The sequence below is a fragment of the Quercus robur genome, chromosome 2, assembly GCF_932294415.1.
Source record: "Quercus robur chromosome 2, dhQueRobu3.1, whole genome shotgun sequence".
Lineage (NCBI taxonomy): Eukaryota > Viridiplantae > Streptophyta > Magnoliopsida > Fagales > Fagaceae > Quercus > Quercus robur.
The window spans coordinates 92,408,909-92,430,917 of NC_065535.1; the positions used below are offsets into that span (position 1 = coordinate 92,408,909).

General features: G+C 34.5%; 2 protein-coding genes across 6 annotated transcripts; both read right to left on the minus strand.

Moving 5' to 3' along the window:
• Nucleotides 1-584: 584 nt before the first annotated feature.
• On the minus strand, nucleotides 585-11,486 carry LOC126715849 (sterol 3-beta-glucosyltransferase UGT80B1). Of its 5 annotated transcripts, none has more exons than XR_007651938.1 (15): nucleotides 11,331-11,486; nucleotides 10,370-10,441; nucleotides 9,886-9,982; nucleotides 9,612-9,760; nucleotides 8,880-8,950; nucleotides 8,304-8,385; nucleotides 8,019-8,120; nucleotides 7,675-7,730; nucleotides 7,113-7,147; nucleotides 5,220-5,433; nucleotides 4,706-4,921; nucleotides 3,067-3,126; nucleotides 2,919-2,963; nucleotides 1,058-1,252; nucleotides 585-734 (listed from the first exon to the last, which is right to left on the minus strand). XR_007651938.1 is itself a non-coding variant. In XM_050416665.1 (15 exons), exons 1-15 carry the CDS (start codon nucleotides 11,418-11,420, stop codon nucleotides 678-680), a joined length of 1,458 nt encoding a protein of 485 aa, XP_050272622.1. In that variant the 5' UTR covers nucleotides 11,421-11,486; the 3' UTR covers nucleotides 585-677. The 5 variants fall into 5 exon arrangements, 4 of the variants coding, with proteins under 4 accessions (XP_050272622.1, XP_050272621.1, XP_050272620.1 ...); XM_050416665.1 differs by having other exon boundaries at nucleotides 1,058-1,279; nucleotides 2,919-2,958; nucleotides 5,220-5,328; XM_050416664.1 differs by having other exon boundaries at nucleotides 2,919-2,958.
• A 3,191-nt stretch (nucleotides 11,487-14,677) lies between these two features.
• On the minus strand, nucleotides 14,678-18,835 carry LOC126715850 (protein HAIKU1-like). The gene is made up of 2 exons (XM_050416667.1): nucleotides 17,795-18,835; nucleotides 14,678-16,257 (listed from the first exon to the last, which is right to left on the minus strand). The coding sequence occupies exon 2, from the start codon at nucleotides 16,252-16,254 to the stop codon at nucleotides 14,833-14,835; it is 1,422 nt and encodes a 473-aa protein (XP_050272624.1). The 5' UTR covers nucleotides 16,255-16,257; nucleotides 17,795-18,835; the 3' UTR covers nucleotides 14,678-14,832.
• Nucleotides 18,836-22,009: the final 3,174 nt, after the last annotated feature.

The window sequence follows — 22,009 nt, forward strand, 5'->3', positions numbered from 1 at the left end:
CAGACTACTACATGCAACTAACACAAGAGATCATTTTTAATTCCTTCGATGCTGAACAAAGTAAGAGCAGGCTAAATTTTATTTGAGAATTTATCATGCTAAAAGATTGCAACCTTCTCACATTTCGTGCAAGGTTTAAAAAAAAAATGATTTATATATTGCAACTCAACAATTCTTTTTGCCAAGAGGCTTTATATCTCAATGGTATAGCTTGCTCTCCTTTCTTAGAAAAACCAAGGTTCAAATCTCACTTCCCCAACTGTTGTAAGTTATATCTATCTAATTATCAAATATATAGTTTTTCACCCTTTAAAACTATATTTGACACTCCACAGTTGGCTGGTAAGCATAGTCGAAGTGACAACAATAGTAAGGGTACCATTTATAATAATCATAACAATAATAATGTCTCACTAATTTCTTAGTTTCTAAGAGATGTGTTAATTCCGTAAACCCTCTGATTTTTTTTTTTTTTTGTGGATTAGCTCGGTATATTCAACAGCCAAAACAAGGAAAAGCTGAAAAAAAAAAAATATAAAAAAAATAATAAAAAAGAGAGAGAGAGAGAGAGAGAGAGAGAGAGAGGAGGAAATGAAAGGTTACCAATATGATGGAAAAAGACCAGGTTACAAAGAGAAAAGTCTAAGAAGTAGGAGTTTCTTGATTATCTTAAATTCTTAATCTGGACAGCCCAGCTCTTCCTTGAGGGTCTTCACAGCCTCCAAGACTCCATTCTGAAATAAGTCTCACAAATGTCAGTTTTGCTATATGTGTATCCATTTTGCTGTCAGATGTTTGTATGTGCTTCAAAAGAACAAGAGTCTTTAGAAGCATATAGATTAGGGACCTACGTTATTCTCCACCCCACCCCAAAAAAAAAAAAAAAAAAAAAAGTTGTGTATAGCTCTTTTACAAGTTTTTTCCTGTAAGTTAAAACGTTGTCACAGCAGAGAATAATATGGTAAACAATTAGAAATGAATACATATATAAGCGACACTCGAATGTTTCAGAAATATCACCAACAAATGCACCCACATAATTGAAGTTAGGTATTACCTCTAGAGAAATCCTTTCAGCAAGTTCTATTGCACATGCTTTCACTTTAGGAGATAATGCATCATTTATCGCCCTTGATAGTACATTTGCAGCTTCACGGATGCTCATGTCATCGTTCTGATCAGGAAGCAACTGATCTCTTTTCAGTGGTTCTGGCGCAACTCCAAGCCAAAACATCCTCTCAGCCCAATAGAACTGATCTAGCATAAATGGACATACTACCTGTCAAACAATATTACAAGTGAGAGAGAGAGAGCTTAATGTACCAAAAATGAACCACAATGAAACAATATTTTTACAAAGGAACAATCCAATTGCAATTTGCATTGCCCAGTTAAACATCAAGAGGTTGAACATGGATATTAAGTTAACAAAGCTTGCTGATGTAGTATCTATGCTATGAAATGCATAATACATGTACACAGGCACACACAAAATGCTTGTGTAATCTGGGGGGTTGAAGAAAAAACAGAGGTCACTATTCTTATTTAGAGACCCCCGCTTACATTACCATTGTTGGCCCACAATAGGCCAAAACACCTGAGCACTAGGTCAAGTACAATTAGGATCTCTCTTTGCCTGGTAAAGAGATATAAGTTACAAATCTTCTGGTTGTGCATGCAATATATCACTATAACTATGTCAATGAAGTACTTAAAGGCAGCTTTCGATTATCCTTTTTGAAGTGAGAAATTTTGAATGCGTTCCTATGAAATGAAAAGGAATTTGTCAATTCTTCAGGGTTCCAAAGGGCTAGAAGATGGCAAGAATTTGTATCAAAAATTTTGACAACTTCTCTTAACCCACCAGAGTTAGCAACCTCTTGGTTATAATAAATTTCCTATATGCTTTCCAAATTTGCAGAGTTTAACAAAATTTGACAATTTTTGGGAATTTTTAGGGAATTTCTCAATGCATATCTTTGTAAGGTTGCAACACACCCAATTTTGGATATCAAGTTTCACCAAGTCAACTGAACTGGATATAAAAAAAAATAAAAATAAAAAACACACAAAGAACCCAAAGTGACACCAACTAAGAAATGAAATCCAAAAAAATGAACCCTGCATGTTCAAGACATAACCAGTGGCAAAGAAAGTAAAGGACCAATTGATGAAGGACATAACCAAAATGATGATGCAATACAAAAATAGAAGAAAAGAAAAATGAAGGATAGGTAACCTAGGAGTCAACACCTAGGCCTACTTAGAGTCAACACCAAGAAAAAGAGAACCTCTAGGAGTCAACACCAAACCATTGGGAGAAAATCAAGAGAAATTTGATTCATCATCAAAATAATCTATCTCCAAAGGAGTACAACACTATTCTTATATAGACGACTAAACCCTAATATTGACTGACATAGGAAACCCTAATTCTATTTGACCAAGGAAGTCTAAGTATCTAACTCTACATGACGGGAGATCCCATCATTGAATTATAAAAAATAAAATCAACTCTAATAAATATAATACTAATTACTTAATTAACTACTAGGACCTAAAATAAACTAACATTGACCAATAAAAATACAACTAACTTGCAAAATTAAATAAAAGTAAATTAAAATAAATATTTCCTCATACTTCCCACATTAGATCATGTTCAAAGACTATCTACTCTTAATCATGTCATGAGTTTTGGGAATAATAATCATATAATGATGATTCCAAGAGGAACCATAAATAGCATGTATCTCTAGTACCATTTGATACTTCTCAAGATATGGCTATCCTATCTTTTCATGTCCATTATTGCAAGAAATGCAGTCATTATATATAAGTTTTAATGGCTAAACCATGTGAACAAACATTAACAATAGTGACAACAAAACAGCAAAGTGTTTAGATTTACATCTAACCTGTGGGATTCCTGCATGTAATGCAGCAGCAGTAGTTCCACTAATCTTACACAAGGAGAAACAACAAAAAGCCAACTGAGTAACTTGACTATTGTATATTTCAATAAGATGCATAATGTCAATATGACTCACAATGGAATATTCCTACCTGCCCCCATGATGAATTGCAACCAAACATTTTGGAAACAGCCACTTGTATGGCACGGAACTATTGACATTATAAGAAGATTGAAAACAATGATTAGAACCAACTCAATCACAATTATAAGATTCCCTAAAAGGTACAGCATTGTATATTGATGTGTACACTATCTATGATATAATGCCAAAAGTAATCAACTAGATTCAGCAAAACTAGTGTTAGAGCATCATATTATAATATGGTGACAAACTTCATGCCCATGATACTATTTGAGTGAATTGCTTTTTCAAAAAACTAGTGTTAGAGCACATGTTTTGCATGTGGACCTATTTTACTAATGACAACATAATTAAATTAAATATTAGTTTACAGGCTCTGAATTATCTACCTCAACCTGGTGAATTTAATTTTAATTATAATAGATTTACATTTTTACATATTGCAAATGGCACCATTTAAGAAGTTCCATCTGCATGTGCATTTATGCAGATGTACTTAGGTTATATAATTAGAGCGTAGAATACACATTTTCACTGTACGATGAAACAGTTGATGCAACTTGCAAAAATAATTTCTAGGTTCTGTCTGGCTTGCCTTAAGCAGAGCCTTAGAGAGCTGATAGAGCTAAAAAGCTCTTTAAGAAAAATAATAAATAAACAAAAATGCTAGTGTCTGGTAAGCTCTACAAAAGAGTTTTAAGCTCCTCCAAAGCTTTACATGGAAAAACTGAAATTTTGAGTTTTTAGGAAAAAGCTTTACAATTTACTATTCATAAATCCAGAGCTTTAAAGCACTATTTACTATAATTTGCCGAACCCTTAAAACGCTAAATATCTTTTCAGCTAAAGCTCTACTTCCTACAATAATTTCAGGCACATAATTAACTTGATAACAGCACAATGCCATTTACTCAATGAAAAAAATGATAATATCTCTCCCCTCTCTTTGAGAGCTATTTATAATTGTAACCGCTTATGCTTTTGAATGAGTGCTCAATCATTATTACATAGCAAGATATTCACCTGATTAAAAGGTTCCGGCAATGAAGATAAGACATACCAGTGTTACCTTACCAAGTGGCACCAAGTGCCCACAGGTGTAGGATACATATATATCAAGAAATACCATGAAAATACTCCTATAACATTCTATAACTTAGCATATAAATATTAAAAACATTAGTTAAACCCTACAACACAAGAACAATAAAAAAAAAAAACACTCAAATTATTATCTAACCTATCCATATACCCATTATAGGACAACTTGCTTGAAGTAGCTTGGAAAATCATTAGCAGATGATGAGCAGCTTTCTGCAAGTATTGGCAAGTGCTCAGGAAAAATAGCTGAAATCCCCTTTTTTCTAATTGTCTATGCAATCCTAGAGTGCACATTTTTTTTCCCTCGATAAATACTCACACCCGAGGGGACTCGAACCTCCACCTTCACCTCCCAACCCATCATGGGAGGCGGAAGTGCCATTTGTCCGAAAAGCCATTGGCACTGTAGTGTGTGCCAGTTATGTGTTTGATATCAAATAAAATGCATAAATTGATAGATTGCAATTATCTTTTGAATCTGATAACTTTCTATTAACAGTAGTCATCTTCTTCCAACAAGTTTCCTAATATTTGAAGAAACATACCCAGTGAAGCAAAAGAGCCGACTGTTAAAGAGAGAGATGCAATCTTCACTGAGCTGTGTTTGACTTGAACATGATGATGCTTCTGCAGCAATCATACGGACAGCTGCATCTAAAGCTTCAAAGCCAGCTGTGAAGAGGATAAATCTATGACTTGTGATCTCTATAACAATTCGAAGTACATGAAGAAATGCTTGGGGATTTTTTAGAAAGCCCATGCTGCAGACAAAAAAGGCAAACTCAGTTCAAGAGAGTAAATGGGGCTAATGAAAACATCAACATATCAGTACTATGGTAATAAAATGGTGGCAGTGCAAGACCTATATGCATCAATATATATGGAACTAGTCCATTCAAACAGGAGCAACAATAATTTAAAAGCTATACCTCCTATAATCAGATAATGATATATTTTGACCCAACTAACAATTTTAACAGAGGAGTTCTGGTAAATAAACTTTATGGAGGCATTTAAAAGAAGTTGAGAACAAAAAAAATACACATATAAAGAACTTGCCTTCCAACAGAGCTCAGCCCAACAAAAATTGGTGGCGTTGACACAGTCTTCAGAAAAGTTTGTAAATCAATATGAGCTGAACATAGTTCATCTTTTCTCTGCAGATTCCCTGAAGAAACAAGCACTGAGATTTCACTGCACTCCTTACAAGAAAACTGCCACTCCATAGGCAGAAACCAAAAGCCACAAACCCGGACATTTGAAGGCCAATAACCTATTAATGTAGTGAAATAAATATGGTAATGAAATTGGCGAAGAAAACTTGACAAATGAAAGAATCTGTCTATCATGGGGCACATTATATTATTTAAAAAGAACTGGGGCAACCTCATTGCTACATGGCAAATGGCCTCGTCATTATACGTTCTTTGTCAAGGGAAAAATCTACCTCCAAACAAGGCTACTTAGTTTAAATATTCTTTGTCAATCATAAATAAATCATGCAATCCTATGCATACTATTGACCACAGAAAGCTAGTATTAGCTGTAGTTTTAGATAAACTCTTATGTACCAAGATAACATTTGAGGTCTCTTTGGCAGCCTAGAAATCCATTATCCAGCAGAAGTGCAAAAATGCTTCACTAATAAGATATTGGATTATGATAGAACTGAAATGATTTGAGGGTTGTAAATAGCAGTAAAAGGGAAGTGTAGGTAAACCATGATATAATTTTGACTTCATGCGTAGAATGCCCTTTTAGGTTATTCAATACTCTATTGGTGGAAGCTATCCTTGGCTCCCAGCATGTGGTTTGTACAAATTTGAAATTCTTTCTTCTAACCATTCACTAAATCTTTTTCAATAAATGAGTATTACGAAACTAAAAGTAAGAAATTTTTTTCCTTTAATATTACATGTTTGCTGTTCTTTCTATGTATTGCTATTTTCCTATGTATTAGAGTAATAAGTTGGACAGTGATGATGCATGTATAGCATGATTAGATATAAACTACATCCTTTGCAAGCCAAATGCTACGACGATTACCTTCAGATCAAGAAAGAAGCATTTCTTGTCCTTGGTAGTTAATTAGGTCATAAGTATTTTGCTTTATATTTGGGTTTTCTTTAGATTGTAGAATCAGGGGAATCTTTAACTTTCTAATTAAGTCTTTTTTTGTGCAAAGGAAATTAGAATTGATTGATGAGAATTTGATTGTTGATCATAGAAGACATGGATTCCCTTATGTGATTTTCCTCCCTCTCTTTCCCTTCTTTTTCTGCTTTTTCTTTTTCTTTATTACTGTTCCCATCATTCTTCAGTACTTCCTTGACAGCAGACAGATCTGACACTTTCTTCCCTTTAAACCCTTTCCCTTAACTATCAAAATCCTTAAAGCCCACATATATTACATGACAATTAGCCCTGAAATAGTCCTTCAAATGACACTTTAGAAACTCTTTAATCCTGATTTTATGCTGCTCAGAGTTTCCAGAATTTTGCAATAGCCATCAAACTTCATTCTTTTGAACCCAGACACTATACATATACATATGGATAGGTATCCCAGACACAACATTTGAAACCTTAACCACTTCTAAAATCCAAAAATCATAAGTTTCAAAAATCAAAACTCATCGATCAACCAATTGTAGGCAAGTTTCTAATTTGTCCTATCCCAAACAGTCAATCCGAACCTATAATCTGAAGAATAAATAATAAAAATAAAAATTTATGATTCTATGCCTAAAACTAAACCCAAAAAGGCTGAAATTGTCTCTTCACCCCTAAAAGTTCCCATGCTTTCTCATATTTAGTAGAAAATTACTAGGTTCATACTTCAGACATTCACCAACCTTTTTCACTTTGCACTGAGGAGAAACAAAAGACTAACAGTTTTTAAAGTTCAAGAAAGAAAATTTTGAAATAATATACGAAAAAAGATTAGTATACCAGGGCATTCAACAACTTCTTTGCTAAATCCATACCTGTGATACAATATTAGTGAACAAATTAGAAACTGGAATTAGTATGTTCCTAGTCAAAGTAAATTCATTATGATGATGAGGGAAATTTGTTAAACAGGGATGTCATCAAAACTTACTCATCAATGAAGAGAAAATTAATCATCATACTAGCACACTCTTACTTGTTTAAATGTACTGTCCATTTGCTTATGAAAAATATTTTATCTCATATCTAGTAGCAAAACAAAATCAAAGAAGAAAAGAACAATTAAAAAAATAGCCTCATTAACTCACAGGTGTTAAATTTCTGCAATTTATTTTAAACCTAATGGATGAACCAGCACCATGGAATACACAAGCAACAAGGCTTGAGAATTTCAACTAATGCTTGAGAAGAATATACAAACAGACGCTTCTTTTTTTCTTGTGTTGATTTAAGCCTTTCTCTTAATTTATCTCCTTTCTCTTAATTATGTTGATTTAAGCCTTTCTCTTAATTTATCTCTTTTATACACACACACAGATAGTGTATGAAACTCATGACTTACAATAATAGGGGAGATGAAGGCATATCATGCCATGTGGGAAGACCTGTTACTGGATCCTGAGTTCAAGAAATAAGCACTTGGATGAGTTTAAACAGAAAGCCAGAGAAGCCATGTACCTCCAAACAGTACAAGCGTACAGCAACATTTCAACTAGGCACTTTAACCATCTATCTTTGTTTACTTTATCTCTTTTTTCTTTTTCTTTTTCTTTTCCGTTTTTAAATACAGCTATATTCTGTTTCATGAAACTTTTCAAATAAAAATTTTGTTTCATAAATGACTGAATGCACCAACTTTATATATATATATATATATATATATATATAAGTATTAAAAGCACCAACCGTAAAAGGGCAAGGACTCAGATTCAAATCATCACATCTCCAAGATCCCCAACTATCAGTGAAAAGAGGCCACATCCAATGAATCACGTCTTTCCAACAGACCTATGTGCATAGAAGTACAATAAACATTACATCTACAACTTATGAATGTGACTGTCAACCTATTTTAATAAAAGAGAAGCAGAAAATACGTTTACTTGTTAGTGATGCCTTTACCATCAATGAAATTGCACATCCGTAACTAAATTTTACAAAAAGTTGGTATTTCTAACAGTGTACAAGTACCTTGTTAGTAGTAGCTTCCTGAAGATATCTATACAAAAGAGGAAGTTCTTTTTTAAAGTGGCGCTCAAATGATGAAGGCGCACTGCACAGGAGAAATAAATAAAGTAATATGTGGCACATAAAATTGCGGGAAATATCACATGAAAATTGACTGAGAAAAATACATGGTATTTACGAGTGACAAAATATGAAACGATGGAAGAAAATACAAAAAGTTCCAGAGAATCTCTAAATGCTGAAAGTGGTTCAGAATTCAGATTCACCAAAAAATAGTAGATATGAAAGTTGAGAAGGGACATTGAGAAAACAAGTGCTAGTCAGACACAGAATACTTGAGATCATTGTACTTTTTAAAGCATGATAGCAAATTTTCCCACAAAGTAATTTCACTCATCATGATGTCAGAACCTATAATACCAAAATGGGGTAAAATCTAAGTTTGTCATGTAGGAGAGACTACAGCCATGTTAATTAATAAGGAAAACAATTTAAGGCTAGCCAACACAACAGAAAACATATTAATACATTATACAGAGCATTCAATTGTATGAAAAGAATATGAGATTCTTCCATTACCTGTAAGGGACAACATATGGAGCAGCAACAATGCAACGGACACGAAACGTTTCTGCAAGGCTCCACCCTTCCTGCATCATAAAATCAAGCAAGGAGATCTTTCAGGTATCAATCACTTAACTTCACCTACCGGTTGAATTTCAAATTCATTTTTCAAATCAACAAGTCTAGTGTGTGTGTGTGTGTGTGTGTGTGTGTGTGTGTGCATACATGTGGAGTGAAATCGAGAGAGGAGACTTATATTTGTTATCTTGCGGAATGCCATATTCAATTAATGTCTTTTATTAGGGGGTGGGGGGGAGACAGACAAAGAGATGAAGACATGCAGTATAACATTTTCTCATATCTTCTATAACTTATCACACCCAACTACTCTCTCCCACCATCCCTATCATGACAGAAAGACTGTTTGCATAACGATCAATTATAGATAGCAAAAAGATAAATGTTAAAGTTAAAAGGGGCAGATAATTCTGTTTCTTCAATTTTTTATAAATAATTATAATAGTTTTTAACTTTTTATGAGAATATTAGTTTCATGAAAGTAGTTTTATCTCCTTAAAAAATTCAAAAGTAAAGTCTTTTACAGTTTTATCAAGTATCTTGATTGTATATTGGCTCTAATTGGATGGTATCTCCATCAGCATCACAACATTAATCTTCATAAACCATTTCTGCAACTTTTTGTGAAATTTTTATTTTGACTTAAGGTTTTTTCCAATTAGAGAATACCAATGCAAAGAAATTTATCACAATAAAATCACCATCCAAGCTTTGGCCACATCCGAATATCCTTTGAACTAGAGAATAGCATTCTCGTCTATGTTCTTTTGTAACCATTCTTTTTTGCAGTGAGAATGACAACTCCAGTAAGCCTGACCCTGATAAGACAAAGGAATCCGTTAAAATTTTACTTTAAAGATGTAAACTTTTTTGTCACTGTAGCCACAGCCAGTCTCATCCATAGTATTAAACTAACAAGGAGACCAAAGTCAACAATCCAAACCTGTAGTAGTCTCATGGTTCTGATCTGTAGAAAGGACCGGTGGTGATAAAATTGGATGATAGGCAACATGTTTTCCTGCCAAGTGATGACCTAAGTTCTGCAACCAAGGAATCATGACATCAACATGCTTTGTTCAAAAACTTTATTTAATTGTGAAAATATTTATGACCCATTAAGGTTTTTTTTTTTTTTCTTATATGACGTAGAATGTCACCAAGGCAGGGGCCCTTTGGATCCACACCTGAGGAGTAAACCACAAATAGACAACCCCACCCACCAGAATTGCATATCAGTAATCCAGGGGAACTCCTAGTGGGGATCAAACCTAGGATGTCTGGGTCTACAGTTCATCCCAAGCCTCCAACTACTAAGCTGCACCCTAACGGGTGATCCATTAAAGTATTATTAACTCAGCAATATGATAAAGCCATTCAAAATTAATGAAGTAGGAAATTCAAAAATTCAAAAGCAACCTGGCACAAACCTCATGTGCCGAATGAGTTATTAGGACCACATTGTATTGTTTCTGGTCACAAGCAAAAGCAGCAGCAATGGCCTGGAAACAAAAAATGAAAAAGAAAATATTCAGTTAATCAAAAAAACATATTTCAAATATAAAATGGAAACAAAGTAAAGAAACTGTAACAAATGGCACCACCATTACAATATCTAGATGCAATTCAAAGAGAAATCACTCCATATACATAGCCAAAATAAGGGCCTGAATTCTTTAAAACTTTTATTCTTTCAGTAAAAGAAATAATTTTTTTAATTTTAATTAACAAATATTTCTTAAATCAAAATAAAGGCTTAAAAGTGATTTTAGTCCCTGACGTGAGATGACATGACCAAACTCAAAACTGACATGTCATCACTCCATAGCGACTAAAAGCAATCACTTTCAGTTTTTTAGTAACTAAAAACGATCACTTTAAAGGGTGCATTTGTATAGGCTGTTGAACTGTGTTTTGAGTTTAAAATATGCGTTTATAAAAAAAGTTATGATGAGTTGCTATTGCAAAATGGATTTTTGGGTTTTGGGTTTTAAAAATGCTTTTTTAAGTTTCCAAAACACCTAACCAAATGGACCCAAAGTATGTTAGTTACTTTAAACTTCAAGAACTGAAATCTCTAATAAGCTAAGCTAAATTCAAGGAACCAAGACTATATTTTGACTTGAAAAGTGAAAGTAAATTTCTTTTCTTGCCAGTGCCCACTTCCTCATTTGTAATTTTCTTCCCAGAGAACCAATATAAAATTAATATCAAGCTCATTTTTTAATTGCTGAGAAAACTGAAGAAAGAATAACATTTTCTATTCTTGTGTACACTGAATAGTGATAATCTCAAAACAATGAAATCTGGGTACCCTTTTGCTTTCGTTTTTCTATAATTATTTTCTGAGCAACCAAACAGGAAATGCAAAGAAAGAACGGAGGGACTTACAGCGATGGGGTAGACGTCGCCTTTAGTACCGAAGGCCATGAAGATAGCAATTGGTTTGCTTCTTTCCTCCATCTCCATCTCCGCTTCCATTGTTGTTTTTGCTACAGATTAATATGAGACTTCTGAATTTGGACTTCCATTTTCGAAAAGTGCATAACGATGAAGATTTTGCATAATTTTTTAAATTGGGAAAGTTCTTTTTTTAGTGTTAAAGATTATGGTAAAATACTATTAGCGTAAATCCCTTTTCGTTTTTATATTTTGGGGTGATTTCTATTTTGGTTCCTACATTTCTATTTTACCGCTTGTTATTTTAGTCTTTTTCGTCATTCAATTAACAGAAAAAGCTAACGTGGCAAACGGAGTACACCGTTGACACAATAAATACTGACATGACGAATAAAATAATATTAAAAAATATTACATCAGCATCCACGTCAGCATCTAACTTAAAAAATTAAATTTATCAATTATAAAAATTATAAAAAGAAAAACAAAACGTAATTAAAATTTTAAAAAAAATGGTGAAATTTAGATTTTTTTTTTTTTTTTTTTGTACTTGGTTTCTTTTTCTACTTTATTTTCTTCTTCTTCCCAGATCTTTCTCTTAGTTTCTCCGCCCCCCATTCTTTCTTTCTGTATTCTTTTTCTTCTTTCTCCCTCTAGTGCTTTGCCTTCTTGAACTCTTTAAGCAAGTTCCTCCACTTATCGGTGCACATGGTGGGTGATCGATCGAACCCTTTTTCTCTCATCTCCGATGAAATCTGCTCCCACAAGTGCTTGTTTGACTTCGGCTTGGACCCACGTCTCGGCTCTCTTGTCTTGGACCCATGTCTCGGCTCGCTTCTTGGGAGCCTTAACTTCGACTTCAACTTCTTGGTCCTCGTCGCCGCCATTGCTATCGCCGAGAATCATTTGCTGGTGCTAGTGGTGAGAGTGGGCGTGAGTATGAAGGTGATGTTGAGGAGCGTGGTGAGGTGGCAGGACACTGCCGCCGACGCCATCACGTGGGTTTCCAAGTTGATCTGAAATCCCTCTCCCTCCTCACTTTCTCATCTCACTCTCTCTTTATTTGGGTTGAGTCTGTTGTATTTCTTTTGGATTTTTGATAAATTTGAAAAGGGATAATATGGGTTTGTGATAGAGAATTTGTTGGGTTTGTGTATAAGGGGATTTGTTGGGTTTGTGAAAATGTTTAGATCTTAGGATTGACATCAAAATTTTAGTTGGTTGTCTGGAAATTTTTTTGTGAAACTAAAAAATTTGTTTGGTTGCCAAGAAAATGGTTAAGAGTATCTTAATTTTCCTCAAAACCAATCTGAGTTCAAAGATGGAGTTCTTCACTGCCTTGAGTCCATTGGTTGCCGGGGTTTGTGTGTGTTTATGTTTTTGTGTTTGGTTGACAAGAAAGGGCAAGAAAATGCTAGAAAATTTGAGTGTGTTCTTATATTTAAAATCTGGGTTTGTGTTCATTCTGCTCTTGTTGAAGATGAACCCAGATCTAAATTTATGTATTTTTTGAATTTTAATTCTGTTGTTTTTTTTTTTTTTGGTTTAAAATTGATAAATTAATTTTTTTAAAAAAAATTAGATGCTGATGTGACATTTTTAATATTATTTTATTTGTCACGTCAGTATTTACTATGCTAATAGTGCACTTCGTTTGCCACGTCAGTTTTTTCTGTTAATTGAGTGAAAGGACTAAAATAACAAGCGTTAATTGGATTAGGGACTAAAAATGGTAAAATAGAAATGTAGGAACCAAAATAGAAATGACCTCAAAATATAAGGACGAAAAGAGCATTTACGCCAATACTATTTGCTTCCTAATTTTTTTTTTTAACTTTAAAAAATTTATTTTCACCCTAAACTAATGAAAAGTTTTTTTTTTTATTCTTAAATTGTTGAAAATAATTTTCTTTATGTTCTTAAACTTTACTAAAAGTTTTTTTTTTTTGTTCTTAAATTATTGAAAAAAAAAATCAATTTTGTCTCTAAATTATTTAAAAAACTCTTGACAAAGTTTAAGAGTAAAAAAATATTTTTTAAAGTTTAGGGATTAAAAAAAAAACTTTTGGTAAAATTGAGGTACCAAAATAATATTTTGCCCTATAAATTATATGATAATTTGAATTTTTATAATTTTTAATTTGAAAGAAAAAAAATTATATATTTTTATATAAGTAGTATAGAAACTCCTCATTGATTGTTGTGGGGGCTAACTATCTAAAAGGTAATATTAAAACTGTATGAATTAGGCCTATGGCCCAATCCGAGGATGGTTAAATAAGGTTATAATAGGAATGGTATAAGAAGAATAAATAAAGATTGTATGTGATAGTCTAAAATATGTCCGAGGAGAAAATTCATCTCGAAAACTGAGATCCGAGGTCATTAAGAATGTCCTATCATCCTAGACATCCTTCAAGGTTGCATCACAACTAAAGTCAGGCATTAGATAAGGGATGAGCAAAGGGTGGCAACAAATATCTTCAAAAGCTGCTACCTCCACATTAAATGTCTCTCAACCAACTCTTTGGCCGCATTAATGTGGAGGTAATACCTGAATAGTGATCAAGCAGCCTTACAGCTACTAGTTGATGGTTCTGGGAGGTGTTGGATGGGACAAGAAGGAGTTCCTAGAATCCAACCTACACGTGTATGATAGGGATGATACCAAAATTGTAATATATAGCATAAGAAGGTGACCTAAAAAAGGGGATTGGAAAAACTCAAGAAATCTTGGTAATAACATTGTGAACTCTTGGAATTTTGTTCTTGAACAAAACATTTGATTCGGAGCACTGTTCCTCTTGACGCTGAGAGACTGTATGGCTCGATCCGCCTGAGTAGCATTTTGTTCCCGGTTAACGATGCCGGAATTATTGCCGGAAAAGATGATATGAGTGTGGTGGTCAGTGACTTTTCTAGTGGCTGTGGGTGATATGGGTTTGTTGGGTGGTGGGTTTTGAGAGAGAGATCTGAGAAAGAGAGAGAGAAGAGAGAAGGGGAGAGGAACGAAGAGAGAGAGAAGAGAGGAAAGAGGAAGATTGGTGTTATCACTAAAGGGTAGGGATAAAATTATCTTTTGGGACTAAATTGGCAGGTTTTAGAATGTTATGGACTTAATTGGTATTATCCCAAACCTCAGGGTAGGTTTGTGGAATTTATCCTAATTATAATATACTACTAATCCCGCATCTCAAACTTTTTCCACCCTAGACTTCTAAGCACCATGTGCATAGGTGGTGTCAATTCAGGTACAAAGGCCCTTGGCTAATAAAGGAAAGCTAAGTCCAAAAAAAAAAAAAAAAAAACCAAAAAAATGCATTTGCATACATCACAAATGCTAGAAATACAACAATGGATACTGATGATGCTGAAAAATAAACAAGTCACACGATCCTCATGTACTAGAAACAACATCTACACAATACAAAAAGAGAACACCTACCGGACAGCACCGTGTGGTCATCAGATACATTATTAAAATGCTAGAAATCTAAACTACACCACCACAAAAATCACTTAGAAAATTCCAACATTGTGCGTCACATGTGTTTGCGCCTAGCCCATCCGCCTCTGGGTCATCTGCCAATAGTTCATCTTCCATGAGTGAGAATGGGTCATCTGCCTCTGGTGCATCTGCTGTGACTACGTTTGGGTCATTTGCCTCTGGTTCATTTGCTATGACTACAGCTGGCACATCTACCTCTGGATCATTTGCCCGTTGGTTGAGGCCTTGGGGCTGCCCGTTTGGTAGGATTGGCTGGTTGAAGAACGAGTTTGGCCCCGATTGGTAATAGGGAACCTGGGGCTGGTTTGAAACTTGTTGGTCTGGAAATGGGTGATTGCCTTGTTGGATATTTGCTATGTTTACGCCTGGGCCATTTGCATCTGGTGGATCTGCTATGACTCCAGCTGGGTTATTTACGTGTAGTTCATTTACCCATTGGTCGAGTTGCTCGTTTGTTAGGGTTGGCTGGTTGAAGAATGGGTTTGGGTCATTTCCCCATTGGTTGAGGCCTTGGGGCTGCCCGTTTGGTAGGATTGGCTGGTTGAAGAACGAGTTTGGTAGGTTTGGCCCCGATAGGTAATAGGGAACCTGGGGCTGGTTTGAAACTTGATGGTCTGGAAATGGGTGATTGGCTTGTTGGACATAATTGGGATTGGGAAATGGACCTCGTGGTGGTTGTAGATTTGGCTGCGATTGGTAACAGGGAACTTGGAGCTGGTTTGAAACTTCATGATATGGAAATAATTTATGGTCTTCTTGGACACAATTGGGATTGGGAAATGGACCTCGTGGTGGTTGTAGGTTTGGCTGCAATTGGTAATTGGGAACTTGGGGCTGGTTCGAAAATCCAGAATATGGAAATGAGTTTTGGACTTGTTGGAGATAATTGGGATTTGGAAGTGGACCTAGTGGTGGTTGTAGATTTGGCTGCAATTGGCAATAGGGAACTTGGGGCTGGTTTAAAACTTGATTATATGGAGGGTTATAATGTTGTTGGACATTATTGGGATTGGGAAATGGGCTAGGCTGATTGGGAATCGCAAATTGGCCAGGGACTTCTTGATGGAATAGTGCCCGAGAAAACCAGTTTTGGGAAGATTGCAAACGGCAATTCTTAAGTTCAGACTCTAGATCGGCTATTTTTTGTTCGAGTTCTATTATGTATGTCAAGACCCCATTGACTGAGTCTTTCAACCTATGGTTGGCTTCAAAGACTAACGACTTAATCAACTTTGGTCTTTGTTGGGCATCCACAGACGATATCAGTTTCTTAACGTTCCCCAAGCCCCACAAGGTCGCAATGTCTTTGAAGTCCACATCATCTTCAGCAGGAAACAATTCCGCAAACGCACAATTGTTAACGCAATTGCGCTTACGCGAATATTTGCAGACTGCGCAGCGTACCATGTCCTATTTAAAACATAAAATAAAATTACTAAAGTTAGGTAAAACAATAACCGACAAAAAGAGTCTAAGCAACCGCAGCGTACCATGTTCATGTTCTATCTAAATAAACTAATAAAATTAAAATCACCATAACAATAACAAAGAAAGTCTAAAAAGCAACCGCATGAAACTAAGTACTATTTTCATCAAACCCTTCAAATTAAATACCATTTCCCATTTCACAATAAGCGTGAATCAATATGCATTTCATACAACTTCAATTCTTTAACCCTAGTTTGATCCTTCCAAATCTGAATTAACCCAACACCCCAATAATTACAAATCTATTTGTATCATATATACTAGTGTGGGTACCTTCTTTTTTTGTTCTTTTATTGGCAAGAATTTGTCTATAAATGATAAGGCAAGACCAATGCCATTTAACCAAACAAATAGATGGTAGAAAACCAAGTTTAAGGTATATGAGCTATTCTCCTGTTGTATAAAACAATCCACAGTAATTAAAAATATTTATTTATTTATTTACAAAGTACAATAAATGATACTTAAATAAGAGCGGTTAAAAATAATGTTTACGCACACTTTTACCGCATTTTATATGAAGTTTTATCTAAAGGTTCTAGAATCTTATATAGTCTCTCATGCATAATGATTTCAAAGTCGCATGTAAAAGTGGCTTCTACCCACCCTAAGAAAAGAGTAAAATATGTGCAACATTAGAACTTTAAATCACTTTTACAGCATTAATCCAATAAAAGATATATTAAGTTGTTATTATTTCTACACATGCATAAACCCCAAAACTTCTGGCATATCCCATATTAGAGAAGGAAAACACATAACAATGTACCCAAAATTTTCCATGATTAGCATATCATAATGCTTAATGATATGGTTAATGATGTGACATGAAAGTTTGGGGTTTTCGCTTGTGTGTAAACAATCTGTGATAGGAGTGTTTGCAATATGTATTGCACTTGATAATATAGCTTGTTCGGAGATGGCAACACAGGGGAGTTCTAAATAAGAGAACTTAAATAAAAGAATCCACCTATACTGAACGGCATGGAATATTCTTTGATAATTGTCAAGTAGAATGTTCATTGACAATTTCTAAATTGCTATTCATTTCAAAGTTATACACTAAAATTCATTTTTAGTTTCATGGTACTTTCTCTTCTATGCATATTTAATCCAATCAGATATTAATGGCCCCTTATAAGTGCCAATGAAACTAACAAAAAAGAAGACAAGAACTATACAAGAATCATCTCCCACCAAATACTCTATTGTATCCCTTTTCTTTTTGTCATATATCCGCCATTTTCAAAAGTGGTACAGTATGAGAATGTGCAAATGTTAATACTTTTTGAGGAGAAGCACTAATATTAAGAATTGGATTCACTACTTCTAAGAGGCATTTAAAAGATTAATTAGTCTTTGTGTTGCCATGTATGTAAAGAAACATCAATTAGAAGTTCTATAAACAAATAAAAAAAGTAGAGTAACTCATATAAGAAATGTGTAAAAGAATAAGTACCTGTTTAGTTTACAGATTGTTGGAGGGAGAAGTGACATCCAGCAAAGAAGATACGGTTGGCAGCATTGGACACATTGGACACGCTTCTAATTCTCTCGTCACCTCACCATGCAGAATGCAAAATTAATTACAGAACAGCCCGAACCAATTCAATCCTAATATCCAAAACAAATACAAACACGCGCACACACACACACCAAAAAAAAAAAACTCTAACCCAACTACAGGAATCAAAAAAATCCAACCAAATATATCCAAACATAAAACATATTTGTGATGGTTCCAGTAAAGTGGAAATTATACCTGCTAGCACTGTTTTTACTCAGAATTGGATTGTTTCCAACAAGGATTTATTACACGGATTTGGAATTGAAATCAATCAATGGTGAATGAAATCTACAATTGAATCCAAGAGAAAGTCAAATAAACCTAAATTTGTTCTTGAAAAACATTGAGTAAAACAATTGGAAACCCTTCGCCAGGAATGCTCATTCAAGGAGCTTAATGAAATTGTAGAGACCAAAAATACTCAAAACACAGATGCCCTAAACATAAACCACACCTAATCCAATAACCTTAATAAAATTCAAATTTAAACCTATCCTATCAAACAGAAAACATCCAAACAAAAATCATAGTTATGGCCTAATTTTAAAAAGAATAAAGAAAACCTTTACCGGTAATGTCTCCAGCTGCATGACGGTTGAGGGAGGCCACTTTTTCAGTGGTTGGCGACCGACGGTGGTGCTGCCCTGAGATTTATCTCTCTCTCTTTCGATCTCCTTTCTTCTTCTGTTTTTAAGTAGTGTTAGTGTTACTTCATCAGATTCCTGAGAGAGAGTCTCTCTCTGGCCTACGAATCGTTTCCACATATATAGCAATAGGGGCTTTCGTTTTGAGGACAAGCAAACTGTATCAATTTGTCAAAGGTTTTGCTGATGTGGGCAACAATTTGCAGCTCGGTTGTTGTAATTTGAGAGGGAGTGTCCCTCCAACACCCTTTCTTTCTTTTTGTTTTTTTGTTTTTTGATTGGAACAGCACCCTTTCTTTCAATTAAATATCTAGAAGAACACCATATTCTAATAATACCTATACGAGATTAACTTCAGTCCAGAACTGCGCAAAAGTGAGATTTATGGTCCCAATGAATAAACGCCACGTCATCACTTTCTGAAAAATCAATACAGATTAGATCACAACCATAACTTAGTTAAACCCTACAATCGGCAAACACAAATACTGACAGACCCAGTCGCGGAACCAGGAATTTAGGCCCGGGGGAGGTAAGATTAAAAGACAAGATTTAAAGTAAAAAATTAATCTAAAAAAATTTAAACGTGAATATTAAGAGTATGCAATATACTTGTGAATATTTAAAAGTGACTCAATGACTTGAATGTTTTTAAAAACTCACCTTGAATACTTTTAAAAACTCAACAGAAACTCTAATAGCTTGTTTGAATAGAGGGGAAGTAGAAGGGAGTAGAGTAGAGGGAGGGAGAGTAAGTTAAATTACCTTATTTGAATTTTTTTTTTAAGGGAGGAGGGGGAGGGGGAGGGGGAGAGACTTGGAGGGGTTTTAACTACTTCTAACCCCTCATTTTTAATTCCCCCAAATTAGAGAGATTTAGAGGGAGAATAGAGCATAGAAATATTTGACCAAATAAATTACCAAATTTACCTTTACCATATTAACAAAATTACAAACTATGAAAAAACTAATTAATTTCCCTCCCTTATTTAATTTTAAAAACATACAAAATTTTTTATATTTTTTATGGAAGGTGTGCTTTATACTGTATTCTATATACACTGTTTTTTTCAGAGTTCTTTTAGTATCAGGCTACTGTGATTCCTATTCCATATAGGCATATAGCATTAGCAGTAGGTTTTTTATTTTTTAATCATTACTAGATGGGACCCATAGTTTTATATTAGAGTTATAGTAGTCTCAGAGTTTATTAGTTAAGGCTGTTGAGTTCTGAAACATGTAGCAGTAAATAGAAAAGTTTTTTGTCTTTTGTGTAGAGGGGCAAATAATACATTTCAATGCAATGTATTGTCATAAAAATTTTGGAAGTTCAGGGGGGGCACCTGCCCCCCCTCGCCCCCCCCCCCCCCCTCCTCCCTCCGCCCCTGGACAAACCTAAGAGCTAAGGGCTTGTTTGGTTTAAAAAACATGTCATTTATCATTCAATTTTCATCACCCATCACTCATCACTCATTATTTAAATTCTATTTTTTCACTCAAAATAAAACATGTTTGGTTTCATTTCTTGTTTTATGTAACTCAAAATTTAGCAATAATGGTGGGACCCATTTACTGTACTGGGTCAGACGGATAGTTGCCTACTCACGTAAGTTCTCTCTCTTCTTCTTTTTCTAAACCTCAAATCTCATTTCCTCCTCTCCTCTTAGCACCAAAACTCCATACGCCGCCACACTCATCATTTTTGGAGCTAGGGCCGCCGCACCAAACCTCAAGGTGTGTTCTTTTATGATTTGTTATTTCCCCTAATTTTGGATTTCGAAATTTTAATGGGTTTGGTTTATTTTTTAGATATCAATCACTTGATTTGGTATGGATTTTGCTGGATTTTGGTATTTTCACGGGTTTTGATTGAATTCTTAAGTGGTAGGTTCAAACCTTAAAAAAAAAAAAAAATATCTGATTGTGTTTTTTTTTTTTTTTTTTTTTTAAGCTAGCTTGGGTTCTTATGATTTTTATTTCGGCTCAAAATCATGATTCTTATGTGCTTCTTTTTTGAGCTATGAAATTTTTTTTAGGCTTTCTATGTATTTGGATCCCCTGTATTGCTCTGCCCGTGTTCTTTTGAAAGGATTAATTTAGTTAGTTGAATTGTTCTTTATGTAGAGTTGAAAAATATGACAAGTTGACAACATCAGATGGAGAATATATGTTCTAGTACTTCATTTTCTAAATCTTTTAGTAAATGGTGCCAACTTTAGCTTGTGGTTCAATCTTTTTTCTTTCACTATTATTAATTTTGTTGTTGATAGCTTATCTATCCATCTAAACTTTTCAAATGAAACCTTTTACACCCATATGAATGATGTTTGAACTCATGCTTCCTTGTAAATTCATAACAGGCTTTGGGTGCTGAATCAAAAACAGGAAAAATATGGGCGAGAAACTATTAAACTGATCAATGTACAAATGGTTTTTCTTTTCACATGTTGAATAGCTACATTGTTGTCTTCCACTGTAATTGCCTCTTGAATTCATAAGATGCCAGTTTATCACTGTAATTATTCCTAGTTAACTTTTTTTTTTTTTTTTAATTTTATTTTTATAATTCAATAGTTGGGGGAGGGAGACTTGAACTTTGGACTTCACCTTTAGGAATACTAGGAGTCACTAATTGAGTTACAAGGCTCTTGGCTAAATTTATTAGGACTGTTTTTCGGCAGATACCTATAATTTATTCATTGTTTCAGATATGTCATATCTCAGGCATGTCTAATTCACTGTATAACATTATCATTGTCGTTGGCATCTCATAATATGCTCATTGAGTTGTAATCAGATAGCACCTTCTCCCACCCCATATATAAGGTTTAGAAGGTGAAGTCATGAGTTCAAATCTCCTAGGTTTGTGTGAGTTGTGTTTGTAATTCCTTGATTTTCTCAAACTTGTAAATGGTTCATTGTCCTATTTTTTGCCCAATACTAATAGCAATAGCACTGATTTTCTTTGTGTTAATTTAAGGGTGATGTGAAATTCTTTTGCTCACATCTTCTCCTCTGCATTAATAGGTCATAGGAATTGCTGGTATCAAGGGAGCAAACAGGATTGATTTACTTGACCTGGAAACGTACGATCTTACCATCCAGGTTGCTCTTGGGGAAATGCAAATGACTACACTGATCAAAAGACCTTTACAACATGTTGTGTTAGTGTATTGTTTTTAAAAGAAATTGGAAAAGGGATGCTATGAATAGAAGCAACCATATGTTGTTCATGAACTTGTCTTATCATTAGGAAGTTCCACCAAGTCATAAGTGTTATTCTTGTTCAAAGAATTCATCTCTTCATGCACTAGCTTTGCTTATCCTTATAAGACTGTACTTCCTAAAAACTTTATGGCTCCCTTTTCAGTAATCATAGTATATGTAGTAGTGGGTTACCTAGCCGATGGACGACGCTCTCTACTAGACCTCCTCCCCTAAGGTTCTACCATATCTAGTGAAG

Bases quoted from the DNA above. Each gene is read 5' to 3' on its own strand.
- LOC126715849 (XM_050416663.1), bottom strand. From the start codon at position 11,420: ATGGAAGCGGAGATGGAGATGGAGGAAAGAAGCAAACCAATTGCTATC. The intron at 9,983-10,369 runs GTTTGTGCCAGG...CCTTGGTTGCAG, and splicing joins TAACTCATTCGGCACATGAG to AACTTAGGTCATCACTTGGC. The intron at 1,280-2,918 runs GTTAGATGTAAA...ATTGTTTGACAG, and splicing joins TACATGCAGGAATCCCACAG to GTAGTATGTCCATTTATGCT.
- LOC126715850 (XM_050416667.1), bottom strand. From the start codon at position 16,254: ATGGTACGCTGCGCAGTCTGCAAATATTCGCGTAAGCGCAATTGCGTT.